Source organism: Ostrea edulis, chromosome 4, assembly GCF_947568905.1.
Source record: "Ostrea edulis chromosome 4, xbOstEdul1.1, whole genome shotgun sequence".
Taxonomy (NCBI): Eukaryota; Metazoa; Mollusca; class Bivalvia; order Ostreida; family Ostreidae; genus Ostrea; species Ostrea edulis.
The window spans coordinates 50,139,604-50,160,390 of record NC_079167.1 but is presented as its reverse complement, the minus strand read 5'-3'; the positions used below and the strand labels follow the sequence as shown (position 1 = coordinate 50,160,390).

The 20,787-nt window shown below is 36.3% G+C and overlaps 1 protein-coding gene across 1 annotated transcript in view; it reads right to left on the bottom strand.

Moving 5' to 3' along the window:
• Positions 1 to 20,519, bottom strand: part of LOC125672260 (uncharacterized) — a 28,334-nt gene extending 7,815 nt beyond the window's left edge. The window contains exons 1-14 of the mRNA XM_056162868.1: positions 20,433 to 20,519; positions 11,902 to 11,988; positions 4,364 to 4,515; positions 3,827 to 3,997; positions 3,488 to 3,629; positions 3,148 to 3,289; positions 2,725 to 2,799; positions 2,555 to 2,643; positions 2,291 to 2,461; positions 1,850 to 2,028; positions 1,598 to 1,742; positions 1,130 to 1,507; positions 499 to 816; positions 184 to 366 (exon numbers count right to left, since the gene is read on the bottom strand). Of these exons, the coding sequence (XP_056018843.1) occupies positions 184 to 366; positions 499 to 816; positions 1,130 to 1,507; positions 1,598 to 1,742; positions 1,850 to 2,028; positions 2,291 to 2,461; positions 2,555 to 2,643; positions 2,725 to 2,799; positions 3,148 to 3,289; positions 3,488 to 3,629; positions 3,827 to 3,997; positions 4,364 to 4,515; positions 11,902 to 11,988; positions 20,433 to 20,508 (2,308 nt within the window). The 5' untranslated portion in view covers positions 20,509 to 20,519. The remainder of the gene's footprint in view (positions 1 to 183; positions 367 to 498; positions 817 to 1,129; positions 1,508 to 1,597; positions 1,743 to 1,849; positions 2,029 to 2,290; positions 2,462 to 2,554; positions 2,644 to 2,724; positions 2,800 to 3,147; positions 3,290 to 3,487; positions 3,630 to 3,826; positions 3,998 to 4,363; positions 4,516 to 11,901; positions 11,989 to 20,432) is intronic.
• Between the last annotated feature and the right edge of the window lie 268 nt (positions 20,520 to 20,787).

Sequence of the window (20,787 nt, the reverse complement as noted above, 5' to 3'; positions counted from 1 at the left end):
TGAAAGTTGAGAGTACCTCATCGAACAACACCTACCAAGTCACGAAAGCTTTCATCCGAAAGATCCACAATTTTCACTTCTAATACTGGACTTTTAAAGTTTCTAACCCGGTCTGGATTTCATAATTATTATTAACATCATTATTATTATGACTAGATATTTAAATAGAACCCCGGTTCTTACCAAGGATGGAGAAAATGGGCGCTCTCAAAAGGCAATGCCCACTGCCTTCACAAGCAAGGGCAAACGTTTCGATGTTGTCTCGTGCAAAAATGTTTGTCATATCTTTTTGGTTGTTCATAAGGTCAAACGGCATCCAGTGAATCAGATTACTGCAGTGCTCTAATTTCTTCTCATAAATAGACCCTTCAAACAACATGGTATGCAATATTCAAACGAGAGTTAATTGCTTATTTCAATACAAGTATCCAAAGATGATTTATTCATTTTCTGAAATGCATCATTCAGTTTTGAATTTTGAATATAGTTAAATGATACCTTCCAGGCACGTGCCACAGGCCAGCAGGCAACCCTTCAGAGCCTCTTCCACCTCAGACTCTGGTTCATGGTAGATGTGTTTGTTTTTAGACAATAAAGTCCACAGCTCCTCCACTACAGCCTCTCTGTTTTTTAGGGTGGAGGTACAGAAGTCTGTTACGTCACTTGGAATGCATGCATCCGCCGTTTGCCTCCTTCTCCTTTTCTTCCTCTGAATAACTTTAGGCTCCTTGTATTTATAACTGATGTGTTGTCTTTGTGGGACATCCGGGTCTGTGCACGCCTCTGTGATATCATCTGGATCCACTATTCTAGACTCTATTGAAAGGCTTGGTGAATTATTTTCTCTGTCATACTTAGATACATAGGTACTATAATCATACATATCTTAATGTCATATTACCGGGGAATCGGCTACTACTATTACTAATATTACAGGACAAAACATCTAGTGATAGACATTACAGAGAAAAGAGAAGTAGATTGTTGAACTTAAGCAAATGCAGACTCTCTTTGGGCCTCTAGATAAAGGTCGAACAGAAAGTAGTAGAAAGTTGAAATTACGCAGTGCAGACTCCCTTCGGGCCTCTAGATAAAGGTCGAACAGAGAGAAGTAGAATATTGAACTTACGCAATGCAGACTCCCTCCGGGCCTCTAGATAAAGGTCGAACGTTTGCTCAGTATAGCCTTGTGGGATTAAAGATTCGGAGTTGGACCAAAATAGAAACTGGTCTTCATCCATGCTGACATAAACTGACGTTGGATACAATCCAAGATTCATGTTGAAGCCGTATGTGTTGAATACTGGTCCACATATGTCCACAACCTTCTTTATTAACCTGACATTATTGTACACTGTTGTACCGTTGACAACCGTGCTGGCGTATCTCAGCTCCAGAGCTTGTCCTAACGTGTGGGTGTTGTAGCGTTCGTCAGAACTTTGAATCAACGATTTCTGTTCCTCGTTTGACATAAAGGCTCGTACAATTTCAATATCAACTGGTGGATCTGATAGAAGAAGATATTAAGTCAAATTGGGAAGCAGAAAATATATTACAAACTTTAAAACGATCGTATAAACATCCAAATTGTTCCTACCGGAAGCGCTCAGCCATTTATTTTCGTTGTAGACCAGTTTGGAATAACACTGAGCAATAGCTGGAGCCAGACGTAAGTATCGAAACTGAGTATCCTTTGCGATGAGTTTCGACAGAGTAGCCCCTTGACTAACTATAAGATCTAACTATAAAATAGCAACAACAATGTCAAAAATAATTAACAACAGTTCAACTTAACTATCATTGAAAAATACAGTCAACGTCTGTGACACAGTTTGCATCTATTACATACCCTTCCATTAGAATCAAAAAGCGGGTACTGATCCTCTTCGTCCGCCATTTCTGTCGGCAAGGCGTACATTTCGGTTTTAGAAGCGGGTGGTTCAACAGACACAAGAGTCGCTCTTGGAAAATTTATTGAGGATTCTGTTCTTCCTTTCATTTTTTTCGACGATATCACGATATAAGTTCCTGTAGAATTTTAATCTGTGTTAAAACTCTTTTCATGGTATTTATTGCTAGGATATTTTCGACCCGTATTATTTTCGCACCGACGCATTGGAAATTGATTTCGCCACTTTGTAATTTTGCTTTTTTTTCAAGTTTAAAATTTTAATTAAATCGTTTGATACCAGCATCGTTATGAAAAGAGGACGAAAAGCAAAAAGCAGCAAGAGGATGAAATTTTTCCAAGTACAGTATTGATTTCAAAATTTTGAAAAATTTCAAATACCCATGTTGGACACGTGGTCAGCTTTAGCACAAATTGCCAACCGGGACAGCTTCTCGAGATTTGCAGCGTTGTTTCCGGAACTTAGCTTGACTTTAATCATACGTCCTTCTGCTCTCAGACTGTCTGGGTCCGATCCCTCATTCCAAGCTTCCTCAACAGTTATCTTACCGCCTGATTACCAAGATAAACACATCGTGAAAAAATATACTTGAAGCATATCATATAAAACATGGACAAAGATTAATTCAATTGCTACAGACGCACCTGTTCCGCCTAAATCAACTTTATTCGTGTAGGCTTTCAGGTTAAGGAGGACGTTGAACAGTCTGGGGCTCATTACACGAACAGGACACCTGAAGCAAAACATCTTTAATTGAAATGATTCTAATTTTAACGAAAGGTCGAATAGTTAAAAAATATTATTATGTCGAAACCTGTTGGATAAGCCATTTCCTGGATACGCCATGCATCCTGTGAAATCCACGTCAGTGCCAATATACTGCGCTAATCTACAATAAGCATTAGATAGCTTGTGAAAAATATCTATAGTTTGAAACTTAACAATACATGACGGTTATTTAGAAAAGTGTTCGAATTTAAATTGATACGGTTACTGCAACTTAAGAACAGATAGATTAGTGTACTTTACATATTAACACAAGATTGTTTATTTGTCAGTACGTTTGTCTGTTAATCTGCTTGTCTTTTATACAACAATTCTAGTGCAATTCTGTACATCTAACGTACGCAAATATTGGACTCGGTTTATATTATATCATAACTGGTGTCAACCTCCCTCACTTAGATTATATTACACTCATCTAAAGGACCAGCTCCTCCTGCCCAAAATAATCTACCTTCTGACGTCAGTGTCCATGCTTGGAAGAACAGCTTCGTCTACTACTCCTACTACAGATGAGGGGTCGGATTTTCCGGCGGGGTAGTGTGAACCACTAGTCACTGTAGGGAATTTGCTGCAGTCGGGAATCCTCTTTGGAACTAAATTGTTTAATTAGCCATTTATTCTTCAGTTCGATACACTGTACTATCACGTCACTCGATAAGTCTTTATGAGAACTTTCTCTTGAAATACGATTAACTGTGCGTCGCTTCGATATACTATGAACAGAACAAAGATTTTGTATACAACGTGAGATAAAATTATAGAGATGAAGATGAGACTACCCATTAACTTACCTAATCCTTTGTTAACTAAGGCTTGAGCACTTGTTAGGGTCAATCCGCCGCCTTGATACACGGGGGTGGAAGTAATGTCTCCAGTCATAAACAGAAACACGGAGGATGAGTCTACGTAGATACCAATGTCTCTCTGGTTTTGCTGGGGGAAACAGAAGTGCGCTTAGTGCCTCTTATGATGTTATATCGTTTGATGTTTTACGGGAAAAGCATTGATATAACTATAATTTGTTGAATATCTAATTTGCATATAATAGAAGCATCAACTCTTTGTTCTGAGATATATCAATATGTACTGTTCTAGAGTGGAATAAATTACATGTATATCGAGTAACTCACTTCAAATATGACGGGACATAAAGACAGAGCGGCATTGGTAATTTCACTTATGGCCCCTGATGTTCTATAGGAAATGACGGCTCCACAGCCACTGCTCAGGTAGTTCTTTTTGTCATCAGGTGTGTAGCCGCTTGTTGCAGATATTTTTTCATATCCAATGTCGATCTTCAGCTACAAACAAGTAGAATATCCACATTAGCTTCCGTTTGACATAAAGTCGGAAGATTTCTTGCAAGTGATGAAATACAATTTTACAGGAGCCAATTAATATTGTTAGTTTCGTTATTTACTGGGGATCATTTCGCACGTAATTTTTCATGAAAAGATAACCACTAACATTGTACATAAGAAATTCTAAAATACACAAGTATGATCACATAGCGTCTTGAAAGAAATCTACAAAAGTTGATCTTATGAAGCATAGTCTGTATAAGAATGGTCGTTGTGATTAATGAATTTAATTTGTACAATATTTTATTCATTTAGATGAATTGATATTTCTCCTGTGAATAAAAAGGGCAAACAATAAGTTCTAACTTCGTAGACTTTGGAGAAAACTCTCTGTAGACATAGTGTAACAGATGGGTGAGCGCGGAAATAATCAGCACCTCCTTTGTTGAAGTCCGCGACTCTGATGTTCACCGCCATGTTTTTATCCTTTTCGGCGGCCATACTGTACAGCTTGCTTCCTGATAAAAAGTATCACGCCGACTCTATTAACTTCTTGTAGTATATTGATATTGTTTTCTTGCAAGAAATCCATTATTGTGAACAAAATGTCTTCAAATTTGATTCAAGATGGCAAGGCAAATCCTTGCATTGTTTTTCAGATTCAGCTCATATTAGGGGCGTGTCAATTTTGATTAAGAAAACCTTTGATTGTGAAATCATTAATGTACATAGATCAATTGACGGCAGAGAAAATCTTACAAACATAAAACATAATGATAATACTTACTGTCTGGTAAATGTATATGCGCCAAACAATGAAAATGCTCGAACAGACTTCTTTAAAAGACTTAAAACCTGGATTATCAAAAATACTCTTGATAGGGACAATAGTGGGAGATTCTAACTGTGGTCTTTCTTCAGACAACAGACAAAATAGAGACAACAAATTTAAAGATAAAAGTTCAAAGTTTTTAATTGATATTTTAAAGAAATAGGTCTTAAAGATCTATAGAAAGAACAAAATAATGGAAAAAATGGATATACGTGGTGCGACGGGAATGGTAATGCTAAAAGCAGGATAGATTATATATTTATTTCAAAAAATTTGAAAGGTGCCGAATTCAAATGGCAATAGGTCAACTGATCATTTAGCAATACGTTTTGACTTCTCACTGAATACTAACTCTCGAGGTCCGGGTTACTGGAAGTTAAACACATCCCTGTTACTGAACACAGATTATATTAAAGGATTTAAAGATTTACTCGCTAGTAATGAAAATGAGTTAAATGCTATTCGTAATGATCAAATGAAATGGGGGAAAATTAAAATATTGATAAAAAATTATTCTATATCTTTCACAAAGCACAATAGCAATTCACGACGTAATAAAATACACAAACTAGAACAGGAACTAGAAGAAATAGAAAATACGGACTTGCGTCTCATTGATATGGATAGAAAAAGAAAACTAGAATTTGAAATGGAAAATTATTATGAAGAAAAAACAAAAGGAGCATTCATTCGATCAAAAGCGAAATGGTTAGAATCGGGGGGGGGGGGGGGGGGTACAGCATATTTTCTCAGACTAGAAAAAATCCTCAAATTTCAAACGCGATCAATTGTCTACAACAAAATGATCAAACTTGCACAAACAATGACGATATATTGCAAAACATTACACATTTTTACAAAAATCTATATGAAAGTAACAACACGGAATCCAATGAAAACAAACAATTTCTAAACGAAATAAAGACCCCACTTTTAAGCGAAAACGAGAAAAAAATATGCGACTCATCCCCGTCTTTAGAGGAATGCTCGGAAGCTGTTAAAATAATGAAAAACAAAAAATCACCAGGATCCGACGGTATTCCTGTAGAGCTTTATAAGATTTTCGGGAACGATATCAAGCTTTTTTTCTATATTGCATTAAAAATGGCCCATGAAATGCGCATGATGTCTTTTACTCAAAGAATGTCCATTCTATCGCTTATACACAAAAAGGGAGATAAGTCAAATATAAAAAATTACCGACCAATTAGCTTGACTAATACAGATTACAAAATTATCGCCTTTGTTTTAGGAAAATGATTACAAAACTTATTAAGTAACTTAATCAGTCACGATCAAACCGCTTATATAAAGGGGAGATATATCAGAACAAACGAAAGAATAATCTTAGACATTTTTGAGTATTGTGAAACCAATAATCAAAAGGGAATGCTGATATTCTTAGATTTTCAAAAAGCTTTCGATTCAGTAGAATGGAATTCGACAGGGGTGTCCAATATCAGCTCTTCTATTCTACTTGTTGTTGAAATTCTATCTTTAAAATTAAAATCTCGTGATGATATAAAAGGATGAGAAAAAAAAACCCACATGGAAAATGAAATAAAAATCTTGCAACACGCGGATGACGCAACGTTACTTATAGCTGATTCAGAGTCTTTAAAAAAGTGAATTGAGTTAATAAGTACTTTCTGCACTAAATCTGGTATGAAACTAAATATTGAAAAAACTATTGGAATTTTACTTGAACCATTAAAACATCGATATCAATATTTAGAAAATATTAAAATGACCAATGAAGAAGTAAAGTATTTGGGGATACACTTAGGACACGACCATGCTAAATGTTATAAACTTAACTGGGACGAAAAGATTGAAAAACTCACCAAGACACTAAATACACGGAAATCTAGAAAACTAACTCTTTTTGGAAAATACACAGTAATAAATACATTAGCACTGTCTAAACTATTATACAGTGCAAGTATTCTTGAGAATCCAAAGAAAATATCATAAAACGAATTAACAAAGCTATCTTCAATTTCCTTTGGAATAAAAGAGAAAGAATAAAAAGAAAAACCCTTATTGGACAAATAGAAGATGGGGGGATAGAAGTAGTAGATATTAAAAGAAAATTTCAAGCCTTAAAAGTCATGTGGGTCAAACGTCTATTTAATTCAAATACATCACAAAACGACTTGTTTTATTCTTTCCTAAGAAAATATAACATTAACCCAAGTTATATCCTAGGTCTAAGCACAAAGAATAAACAAGAAATTAAGTTGACAAATATTCCTACATTTTATTGCGAAGTGATCAGCTATTTTAATAAATGCAAAGCTTTACAGAATATCACACTTAAATCGACCGATGAAATTTTGTCTCAACCAATTTGGTTAAATACACTCTTTAGGTACAAAAATTACACACTATGTTTCAAAAATTGGATTCAAAGTAAAATATTACATGTAAAGGACCTTTTTGATGTAAACGGAAAATTTAAAGTACTAAAACATTTCAATCATATCTTAAAAGTGAAAGCTAACTGGCTATGTGAATACACAATTCTGAAAATTATTTTCAGAAAAATTGAAACACAATTTGCTTGCCAAAAATCCATATATATTAACATCAAGGATGTCGTTAAAGTACATTTAAGAAATAACACAACTGTATTAATCAAGGAATTTTAAAAATAGTCAAGAAATTTATAATATTATTATGTCCATGTTTGTTTAGCCAATATATGAAAACAAATGGTCTAGTGAATTAAACTGTAGTTTTAAGGAATTTAGAAATTCAATTTATATTTCTAGAGTAAGAAATATCTTAAACAAATCAGTAGCGGAATTCAATTACAAATTATTACATAACTTGACACACTGTAATTTGTCACTGAGCAAATGGCAAAAGGAACAATCCAGTTTTTGCCAATTATGTAATGTTGTAGAAAATTCAAAGCATTTACTCTTTGAGTGCAAAAATATACAATATATTTGGAACACTGTAGGAAAATATTTCAATTTCAAGATTACATGGAAATTAATTGTTCTAGGTTTTTATCTACAAGAAAACAATACAACAAACAGCTACAACATTGTGATATACATGTATTTTATTGCTATGAAAATACATAAATTTAAAATGAAATGTAGATTTGAAAATTGTGAAGAGAGTATTCATGGTCTCATCGTGTATATCAAGAAACAGTTATTTTATGAATTCCTTGCATGTGAAAAAATCAAAGCAAATTATTTTTATAAAATACTAAAGGATATTGCTGAAAAGATATAATGTATAATGAATATATATTTTTTGTCTTTATGCATTGTAATAAGTTGATATACTTGAAGGGGACAGTCCTTCAAGATAAACAGGTCGGGGGCACAAACTTGGACTCTGATTTATGTGACCTCTGACTACATGTATTATTATTATCTTTTTATTTCTGCAATTGTATGTACATGAATTATATGAACTAAATGCCTTTCTAATCCAGGGGGCCCCTTCGGATATTCTACCCCAATTCTTCGGATATTTTACCCCAAAACTAGAATTATGTACTTACTTAATAAAATCAATGTCAACTGTAAAAAAAAAAAAAAAAAAAAAAAAAAAAAAAAATTAAAAAAGTTCTTGTAGTATCGAAACTAAATCGTATATCACGATATTTGCTGTCGATATTGATGATATCCATAATCGTTTCCACGTCGACAATCAATCATGTATTTAAGAAAGGAATCTAATTGTTGGACATAAGCCGGCTGGGTTGGATCAGTTTACGCTTTATAGTTCACGAAACATGACATGACCAACTATGGTGACAGATTTCTGCCCCCTGCATGCAAGATAATTTATGTCAACATGCAAAATAATAATGCTGACATTCGACTTATTTATGTCAACATACGAGATAATCGTTGAAATAATTTATCTCGCATGCAGGGAGCAGAAATATGCCAACATACCCAACAATTAAACTCACTCTTAATAATTTGATGCAAAAATAAAACAAAAATACTAGCCTTCGTTTCTTAAAATATTAATAAACACTGATAAATACAAATCACGCAAGGATTCATATCTGATTATCAAATGTGAAATTTTTCTGTCGGAGCTACTTCAAAGTCTGTTTTTAAAGGGCAGCGAAAAGTATTGAAAAGTTGTTGTTAACCCGAATTCGGACTTATATCCAGCCTATGATAAATTTCCAAATCAACAACAGCAAGGTTTTCAACAAAATCTTGGGTGTATAACAGCGTCCTTCAACCTTCAAGAGACGATTTACCACAATATAGAACATGGGAGTCCCGTCCTTGTAGCCTTTCTTGATACACAGAAGGCATTTGACACTGTATGGCGACATGGTCTAATGTGCAAACTTCACAGGCTTGGGATTTCGGGTCGGATATGGAGTCTAATAAACGATTGTCATGTAAACACATCGTTCTCTGTCGTTGTTAACCAAGACAGTTCTGATTGGTTTCCAATTTCACCAGGCGTTAGACAGGGTGGTGTTTTGTCAACCTTTCTCTACCTTGTATTTATCGACGACTTGCTGCACGAAATTCAAAATCTGTGTACAAATACCGGTATTTTCAGTATCATAAGCTCTAATCCAAGGCTTGCGGATGGCATTTGTTGTGTTGCGCTCACCCCGCATGGATTACAGAAAATTCTACGCAAAATATACGAGTATTCAACAAAATGGCGTTTTACATTCAATGCAAACAAATCCAATGTACTCTATTTTTATCCGAAAAGGGCAAAACATCTGGACACATTATCCTGGCACCTAGGCAAGAATGTTATTCACTCTTCCAAGGAATACACGCACCTGGGAATTTTACTGAATTCCACATTTGATCCCAGTAGCAGAACTTCCAATGCTTGCATGAAAGGACGCCAAACATATTTTGCACTAAAAGCATCCGAACAGCTAAACCCAATCACGATCTCCAAGCTATATAAGAAGGTAGTTATCCCCTCTGTATTATATGGATGCGAACTCTGGTGCGACCTACGACGAAAAGATGTCGAAACCCTCAATACATTCCAACATTTTATTGCAAAACACGCAATGGGTCTTCATCAGCAAACAAGATCGGATATGTGTGAAAGCCTCCTGGGTCTGCTTCCTATTACTGCGGAGATTGACATCAAGAAACTGCAATTTTTTGGACGTCTTTGTGAACTGGGCACTACTTATCTCACAAAGCACATATTCCTCACTCGTCTATTCTCGTATATGATGAACCCCTGTGCCAAACATCGCGGATTTATTCAGGACATCATGCCTCTATTGACCAAATACAATTTGTATCCTGCTTTAACTCGATATCTTGAAAATGGTGTCTTCTCCTCAAAATCAGAGTGGAAAAGATCTGTTAAATCCTCTGTCATCACTTACCATTCCGATTCCAGACGACAACGCATGCGTGCTGATCCTGACTTTACCCGATTTATCATTCTTTGCGATGGAAAATCACCAACTCTGTTATGGAATATTCCGCACAATAATAACGAGATTCTTCGGTGCAAGTTTATTGTAAAATTATGGACTCTTCTGGATACACCACCCGAAATTTGCTCATTGTGCGCGAGACCTTTCACGAATGTGTTTGAGCACGTATCAACTACTTCTTCTGAAACAATCCTATATCGCGACGCATGGTGGGAAACTCTAATTGAAGACTTTGATATTTCTTTGGCTGCCGACCTATGTGGGCTGTCCCAATATGACTTGTATTTATTCATCCTCGGCGCAAGAAGCATGATCTCAAACTTGCCTGATTTTAACATTCCAGAACTACATCTTCTGAACTTTCGTTTTATAAGAGATGCAGCAGCAATGTATTATAACAAACTTCGAGTTACACTGTAACTAAATATTGTATATGCTTCTAATATGTTCTTTAGGAATTTTTGTATTCTCCCTCTCTTCCATTGTAATCACTTGTATTCCTTATATTATTTTGCACATTTGCATATGTCTTGATTAATGCACTACTATTGTACTAGAATCTCCATCTGGAGGAAATAAAGAAAGAAAGAAAGAAAGAAAGTTGCAAACTCCATATTCAATAATTACGCTTTCAAATTTGATAAATAGCTTACGTACTATGGTTATATGAAGAACTAAGATAAATGCTTAATGAATCCTTGCGCGGCGAAAGTGATTTGTATTTATCAATGTTTATTAACATTTTATTAATGAAGACTTGTAGTTTTGTGTTTTGCAAATGTCCGCCATTTGCTGTCGAAATGGAAGATATTATTTCGATATCGACGGTGAATTCTGTATTCGCATAGTTTGAATCATCCAATGTAATGTACAAGGGTTAGGGCGACCAGTCATTGTGATGTACGAAGGTTAGGGCGACCAGTCATTGTGATGTAGGAGGGTAAGTCGACCAGTCATTGTGATGTAGGAGGGTAAGTCGACCAGTCATTGTGATGTAGGAGGGTTAGTCGACCAGTAATTGTGATGTACGAGGGTAAGTCGACTAGTTATTGTAATGTATGAGGGTTAGGGCGACCAGTCATTTTGATGTAGGAGGGTAAGGGTGACCAGTCATTGAGATGTACGAGGGTAAGGGTGACCAGTCATTGAGATGTACGAGGGTAAGTCGACAAGTCATTGTGATGTACGAGGGTAGGTCGACCAGTCATTGTGATGTATGAGGGTTAAGGCGACCAGTCATTGTGATGTAGGAGGGTAAGTCGACAAGTCATTGTGATGTAGGAGGGTAAGGGTGACCAGTCATTGAGATGTACGAGGGTAAGTCGATCAGTCATTGAGATGTACGAGGGTAGGTCGACCAGTCATTGTGATGTAGGAGGGTTAGGGCGACCAGTCATTGAGATGTAGGAGGGTAAGTCGATCAGTCATTGTGATGTAGGAGGGTTAGTCGACCAGTCATTGTGATGTATCAGGGTTAGGGTGACCAGTCACATTATGATGTACGAGGGTTAAGGCGACCAGTCATTGAATATAATGATGTGGAAAAAAATGTTACATGTACTGCATGGAAGTACAATCCAAATGCAAAGTCGATACCGAAGAATCTGTCTGTCGGGGCAATGTATTACTAACAGTGTCCAAATACCGTACCGCAGTTGGCTGGATCTGCATAATCCGCTGCATTGCTGACTGTGGACGGATCGACAACAGTTAAAGAATCCGAGTCAAATATAGTCTCTGGAAGAAAACCAGAATTATAGTCATGCTAAAACACATACTGTATGATTATTTACTATATCTGCTAAGGAAGGAATGTTTTTGATTCAATGTAAGCAGGATAATGCAAAGGGCGATGTCTGAATTTCAGTAAAAGTTCTACAAAGGTGTTGATCTGTGATTGAAATCTGAGAGAAATCCAGTTGATGGGTCTAAGACTTTGGGAGATGGATTCCATTTTTTAAAAATATAAATCAACTAGATTTCAAATATGCGTCAAAAGTTTTTGAATAGCTCTTTTAAAAATGTTACAAATTTCAGACATAAAATTTTTTACGAATGCTAACACATAGAACATTACAACTTTTGAGTGGTATACAATATATAATCGTGGTTTTGGGGGGGGGGGGGTACTTATCAGTATATAAGGCCATGCCAATTTGTAATCTAGTTCGTCGGATTCGCCGCTTCTATTTGTAACAAATCCAAATTATAATATTATCAAAAAATAATATCCGCCCGCGTGTTCAAAAATATCCGTAAATATTTTTTTTAGTTTTTACAACAAGCGCACAAATAACCTTTATGTTTATCAGCTTCTATTACCCAAACTCTGCTCACCGTAGCTCGTTTTTGCTGTCATAAAAAATCTGAACAAAAGAATGATTGAGATTGAAAATTTGTCATTTATTACAATACCAAATGACGAAAGAAATCTTCAACATAAAATTTTGGGGGAAATCAGATAATACATTCTACATGAAAGTACCTGCAAAGCTAAATTACTCAAAGTCTGATTTCCCCCAAAGAAGACAAAATAACTTAAATAATGCTACGCTATAAGATGACAAATAAAAATTCATCAAAACAAACCCACCTTGATGTATATGCTGACAAATGACAGAAGCGCGGGCTCTCGAGAAATTTCCTAACAGTGTAATACGGTTAAGTTATTCATGATGTCTATCTTAATATGTACGATACTTCATAACACTGGATTGGAAGTTGTTCCTTATGCTGAAATCGAACTGGAAGGCGATGAAACTTTTGAAGCGCTATTCGATGCCACTATTAGAGAACATTGATTGTTTGATTAGCCTATATATTGACTGAAGTCTCTCTTGAGAATATTTCACTCACATGAAGACGTTACCATTGCCGGTGAAGGGCTGCAAAATTTAGGCCTATGCTCAGCGCTTATGGCACTGAGGGATCTTTATCGTGCCACACCTGCTGTGACAAGGATCTCAGTTTTTGCAGTCCTATCTGAAGGACCACCCCATTTATTCGCCTCTTACAACAAGCAAGGGGTACTGATCGATGACTATTTTAAACTGGACCGACAGTTAACGACAAATTCACAAAAGGTTTGGTGATGTCATATCAAAATTCAAGAAAATGCTCAAAGCGATGCAATGGATATTGCATTTGCAATGAATGTCAAAACTGGATGTGTCCCTAGCAATATGCGTATCTCTGAATCGAAAGTTTGTAGAAAATGAAACTTAAATAAAATTCTTCAAAAAGACCTTATCAGTTAATGTTGCAAAGTACATGTATTGGGTATAAAGAAAATAAGTCTTTGAAACCTGAAATACTTCTTATTTATTGTAAACTATATCAACAAAGTTGAAAAATATTAAGTTTATGTGGTAAACAAATGATATCTGATGATTTTAGATCTTTATTTTTAGGCGCCCGCTTTTTAAAATCACACTTAATTAAATTAAAAATATTTATATTTCTTGTATTCGCTCGCCTCATAATTTTTATCTCCAAAATTAAAAATAATATTTGTAAAATAATTTCGCCTTCTCGCCTCACTTTTTTTGTTTGAAAATCCGAAGAACTATTTTACAAATTGGTGTGGCCTAAACACTAGATTCTAGTATTGATCTTTTCCCCTCTAAAGTATGTTAAGTATGTTATGAAGTCAGTGTGAAAAAAAATAACTACTTGGCATCTGTGAATTTAAATCAGCCCGTCACAGTATTGCCAAATGATGCTGACATCATTTACATGTGTCTTTCAATGAAAAGGTTGATCGCTAAACCAAAACTTTATTCAATAGCTTGTTACAGCATATCATATGAAGTATGATTTCACACTGGCAGACAAAAAGGAGGTCACAGAGTATGAAGTTGTTGTATGCGCTGTGTGATTCACAGGGGCTAAGCCCGTTTTGGGCCCGAACTCTGTGATACCATATGGTATCACAGAGTTCGGGCCCAAAACGGGCTTAGCCCCTGTGGTGTGATTGGTTCGCAAAGACATTGATTAGTCTCGGGATCATCCGAATGGTCTCGGGATTATTCGCGGACCAATCACACGACACCTTTTTAATTCGTACTCTGTGAACTCCTTTTTGGCTGCCAGTGGAAGAGATGAAGCCCTGTCCGATCAATGCACGCAAGATTGTGTCAAATAAAAGAGATGAGATGGGTTTTGAGTTGAAGAGACGTGTAGTATGACATCTCCCCGGCCTGCCGCTCGCCAAAATTCCTTAGGTAACGCTGTAATTACTTGAAAAATGTGCCCAGAAACGGGAACCCCCTGTTTGTTTACAAATTTTTGTTTCATACCTTGTGTATTTTATTATACCGGTAGAAGGCCAATCTCTAAAGCTTACAAAAAGCGTGAAACGATTACATGAATCGAGAGAGGGATGAGATAGACTGGGAATTCATACATTTCAGATAAATTATTGCCTCCAAAAAACTTTATGAAAAGGGGGGGGGGGGGTTAGTAATATCCATACTTCAGGTGCCTGTGCATCATATCTGGTCGGTGATGAAATCAAAGGTTTTTTGTCTGTAAAATTAGGTGCGATATTTACGAAAGCACAGAAGGCTCATTCGAGATTCGAAATTCAGAGTACGAGATTCGAAATTCAAAATACGAGATTCGAATGAAATTCAAAATCCATATTAACCAATCAAAATGTAGGTCACAATAGATTAAAGGTTAGAGGGTGGATTTCTACATGCATATACATGTAAACTTAAAATATGACAGAAAGCTTATTCTTCTAATATGTTTACCAAACAACGAAACATTTCTTCTAAAACTATAAATGTTTTGATGTATGCTTAGCATGCAGACAGGCCCGTAGAAAGCGGGAAGGGAGGCAGACAGAAAACTTGTTCCAGCTCCCACACTGTATGTGATAACCAGGTCAAATAATGACGAATACACATCATGATATACCTTAAAGTGAAATCGTATATGAAGCCTATTAACCGATGATACCCCTCCAACAATTAATTCTAGTTTGATTTTTTTCAGTTATCTTTATAAAAACAATGGAGGAAAATTCGAACCATGAATATATATATTTATCTCGGATCTATGTTGTATCTTTTTACATTTTTTAGACTCCAGGTAGCTTAACTACGTGCGTGATAACGGCAGAATACTAATCTATCCACGTTTTAAAAATTATCTGATTCACTGATTCATATTATATCAGCCTACATGTATGTACACTGGAACTGGTAATTTTGTCTGTAATATATCAAGGGTGTAAATGTATTATGTCAACATTTCAAAATATGTGCCGTGATGACAAATCAGTAGGTCCAACAACCTGCCTAACTTTTTTAGGCTTAGAGATAGACACAGTTCAGATGTTGGTTAAAATTCCAGACCCCAAATTGCTTGAACTTAAGGTCATCATTGAGGATTTCATGTCCAGGAAAAAGACTACTCTAAAACACCTACAGTCATTGTTAGGAAAGTTAAACTTTTTCACTGGAGCTATCCTCCCTGGTCGTGCATTTGTGAGGCGGCTATATGATGCTACAATAGCGGGTAACAAAGCTTCACCACCATATTAGTATTACAAAAGCCATGCATGGAGATCTTTGCACATGGTCAAAAAATTTAAACAACTTTAATGGTCAAGTTTACTTCTTAGACCAGGAATGGACATCAGATGATTTGTTAGAGTTGTTTACAGACAGTTCAGGGGCTTTAAACTTAGGTTGTGGGGCTTATTTTCAAGGTGAATGGTGCTACCTTGGTTGGTCCCCCTTTTGGAAGACCTATTAGGTGATGAAGGTGATATGACATTTTTAGAGCTAATACCGGTGTTTGTATAATGGCCTTTTCCCCCTAGTAGACCCCCCCCCCCGGAAAAATGGCTATATAGTAGCCTTTCCCCCCCTAGGGGGAAAGACTACTGTATAATAGATCTTCTTCATAGCAGGTTTATGAATGTACAATGCATTATTATTATTGTCTAAAACATGTTTACTTCGAATTTTTAGATGAAACAAATGGTTTGAGGCCGTTCTTTTGACACTTTGGTCATTTTGTTTTTTCGTTTGTATATGTAGATCATTAGGGCATCTGCAAAACCACGAAACGAACTCGAAACGAGGCAAGGCCTAAGTAGGAACGAAACGAAACCAACCTAAGCCATGGGTGGATCCTGGCAATATATCCAGGGGTCCAAATATTTTAGGTATAGACCCAATTTGCCCGGGGGGGGGGGGGGGTGTTGGTTCCAACATTTTTTGGGGTGCAAATATTTAGCAAAAATTGAAATTCAAAATTCCATTGGGGGGGTTGGGGGGTTACTGCATAAAAGATTTTAATACAAAATGGACGAAATATTACCACGAATCTTTGTTTTCATTTTTTTTAAAACAATCTAGGATCTTTTAGGATAGCAGATATATGTAATATACATGTATGAACATGTACATGTAATAAATTGAGATGGCAAAATGAATAATAAGTTTTCAGATCAGGTGAGCTAAAAAGTTTTAGGAGTGCATGTTAAAAATCAAAACTTTTCCAGAATATTCTTGGTATGGGAACAAAGTATGATGACGTTGTCCATCTGTCAGATTCAAAATAAATTCATCTTTGGAGAAAGTTTGTAAATGAATATGTATAAATCAAAGTACTGACAGTACAGCTGGGAGTTGCACCGTCTGGAATAGTTACGATTATATGATTATATCGATAACATGTTCACATCTATTAATCCACCAACGGGGGGGGGGTCCTCTCGAAAACCTCTAATTCAATCGAAAAATCTCACTTTCTCCTAATGAGGTTTTAAGAATCATGTCTTGCGAGAGATCGAGTTGATTCCTTAGTAACGGCAATTTTGAATCAGGGGTAGACAATCAACAGAGTTGTAGAATTTAAGTTTACTCCACTATCTGTATGAAAAGTTTTTGTGTTAGTCAAATGGAGAGAGACAATTTTGATTTCTCGTACGATAATTACTTATTTGTTAAACTAACAAATTATGAGTTGCCTAAATATGTGCTGTTTTACAAGCACGAAATATTCTGATTTTACATTCTAAATATATGATTGTTTTACATAACATTTGACTGAATGAAATGTTTGTTGAATAATAAATATTTCCAAAAATTAACTCTCCATTTAGGATATATAAGAAATGAATAGCCAGAAAAGGATTAATTTCAGAATGGAAATAATATGTATGGGAATGGTCAGCCGTAAACGTAACCGGGATGAAAAGAAGGGGGAAAATCAGAATACAGATTTAGTCGGTTTTCCTGGGGATCATCTCGCTACAAAAGGGGGGAAATCCTACTATATAGCCACATTTCCGTGGGGGAAGATCTACTATATAGCCATTTTTCCGGGGGGGGGGGGGGGACTGCTATATAGCCATTTTTCCGGCGGAAAAGATGGCTAGGGGGAAAGGCTACTATATAACACCGGTCGAATTGGTAGTCTATTTATGGGCCGATAAACTTGCCAACAAGAAAATCATCCATCATATAGACAATCAAGCTCTTGTAGCAATATTAAATAAGCAGTCCTCAAAATCCAAATTGGTTATGTCCCTTCCACCCTTTGTTTTGAAATGCACGCAGCATAACATTTTATTCCGTGCAGAATATATTCCCACAAAACTTAACATCATTTCCGATTCTATTTCTCGCAAGCAGTGGGAAAGATTTCGTCATGCAGCGCCGGAAGCAGATCCAGTTTCATTGTCGATCCCCTCCTCCTTCACAAACCTCATCTCCAGTTTGAATTCAACAAATTATTAGACGCTTCATTATCACAAAACACACACAGAGCTCACAATGCAAGTCTCCAGGCGTATTACAAGTTTTGCTCAGAAAACCGGATCAGTCCAAATTGGCCACCCAACTTAGCTTCAATAGTTCAATTCATGTTAAATTTATCTATCAGGGGTCTAGCTCTCATACATGGCAGCCTTGTCATATCATTGCAATTTGCAAGGAATTTATGATCCTACTTCTGAATTTTTGGTTGTTAAACTTTTGTAAGGTATGACACGTTTGAGGCATACTCCAGATAGCAGGCTTCCAATAACAAAAGATATTTTAGCTAGAATATTTCAGGTGCTTCCATGTATTTGTAGTAATGTCTATGAGTCTGCTTTGTTTTCCGCTGCATTCTCATTGGCTTTTCACGGGCTGCTCAGGGTAGGCGAATTAGTTAGCGATCGCAGTTCAACAGCAAGAGTTGTACAAAGAGGTGATGTTAAACTAGACAGAGCAAATGGCTCAATAAGTTTAACCATTACATATTCTAAGACTGACCAGGTGGGCAAGGGTTCAGTACTTAACATTTCTAGGGTAGGAGAATCGACATGCCCATTTTATCATATGGATGTTTTTCTGAATGTACGCCCTAATGACTCGGCCCCCCTTTTCTGCCATTTCGATCCGTCCCCATTGACTAGAAACCAATTTACTGCTATTTTGTCAAAAGCAATTAAAGTACTTCAATTGCCAGGCAAGTATAAAACTCATTCTTTTAGGATTGGGGCGAGTACTGAACTAGCAATCAAGGGGTTTTCATCCGATGTCATTCAGAAATCTGGTAGATGGCGGTCTAGCTGTTATAAATCATATATCCGTATACCAAAGTTGTAATTTTCAAGTTCATTTATTTTGTAGAGAGTCAAATCGTTTGGTTTGTGGAGCCCAATATTAAAGTGGGCACAAACAGAAGCTCTACTTAGGCCTGGTGGTTGCGGTTTGAATCTCGGTAGGGTAAATATATCTTTATGGTGGCAGAGTTACAGCGGTCTAGCTCTTATGCAGGTCATCAATAAATCAAAATACTTTTAAGTAGATTTGGCCCGCATCCAAGCGCCATTCTACTACATTGCGGTGGGAACGATTGAGGTCATACATCCATAAGAAAATTGAGGTTACAGACTAAGAAAGTTACAACATTTATAAAACAAATTTACCCAATGCTAGGATTATATGGTATTGCGTTCTACCGCGCATTAAATGGAAATATTCCCACTATAGGACCAAAATGGAGGAAGCACGCCGGCGCCTTAATTCCTTTGCAAGCGCTTTAATCAAGTCGGAAGGGGGGGGGGGGGGGTGGGCTGTCATTTCATATCCAGACATCAAACCACAACCCCCATTTTTACACAGTGATGCGGTTCATCTATCCAAACTAGGGAATTCCATTCTATTAAACACATTACAAGGGGGCCTAGAAGCTATACTTTCCGCAGTAGTCCTTATGGGTACGGCTTAATTATAGCAAAGTGCCGCTCTTCCCCCACCCCCAGTGTGGCGGAGTTTCCTGTCATGATTGCCAGTACTGCCATTCAAGGTAGGTAACCTGTGGCACTTACGAACGGCACTGTCAGAACTTACTGAAATGTGAAAATCTACAAGTCCTTGACCTCTGCCCCTCCCAGGGTCAAGGTCATGATATGTTTAACCTCTGCACCTCCCAGGGTCAAGCACTCGTTGATATTCTGTGAACTTTGAATTGTGAATGTTGATATTTTTGAACTTTGAATGTTGACTTTACAAGAGAATATGTTGATGTTGAATTTGCTTTTAATGATGCTTTTGTTGTTTATTGGGGCCTGTCCTTGATCATGCTGGCAGCCCGTCTCTTTTGTGTTGTAGTAAATACAGCTGTGTCCATAAACGCCATAATAAAGATATAAGTATTCATATATTTCTTTTTGTTCATTGATACACTGTTCTGAGATAAAATAAAAAAAAGTTTGTCAAAAATTATAATAAGTTTTTATAAATTCCTATTTACAAAATTATTTGTCAATTCAAAATAATGACTGTTATGGGTTTCTATCCACGTAAAATGTCTATCTTTCGCAAAAATACTTGTGCGCAATTTTGAAAAAAATATATATTATGATTATTGTCTTCCATCACTTTTCTAATAGTATTGATTATTTTTGTGTCCTAATGAAAGTCTATGTCAGAACTGTTTGAATATACATTAATAAATCAGATGATCATTTAATATTTACTTTAGTTTCCTTGTAGATTCATATAGACAATTATTCATATACCAAAGTTAAGATGGTGTTGTACACATACACAATAGGCGCATAATATGAAGTTAGAAGCTTGATATTCAGTCCACAAACATAAATAAAGACTGAGAGACAAATTATAGAGACCAGCAGTATACGAATAAGTTGTGGAAATAGTACTCACTTTCGGCTCTGGCTCCTACAAAGACCCAGAGCAGCACACAAGTACGAAAAGCTGTCATCTCTACCCATGAAAACATACCTCGTTCTAAGGATTACGTGTACATACAGAAATAAACATTCTGGTGATTCCCAATGGCGCAGAACTGATAGAATCTTACCGTATACCCTGGCGAACATTTAAATCTCCAACTTCTACAAGATCGTCATTGTTTGGACATGGGACTGATAAGAAATGTATATCATTGTTTGTTTGATATTGGTAGGATTGTTTAACTATATATTGTTAACCGAATGGTGACTGTATTATCAGCCATAATACTATCCATCTCATTTCGATCCAGCCTCACCCTCCAACA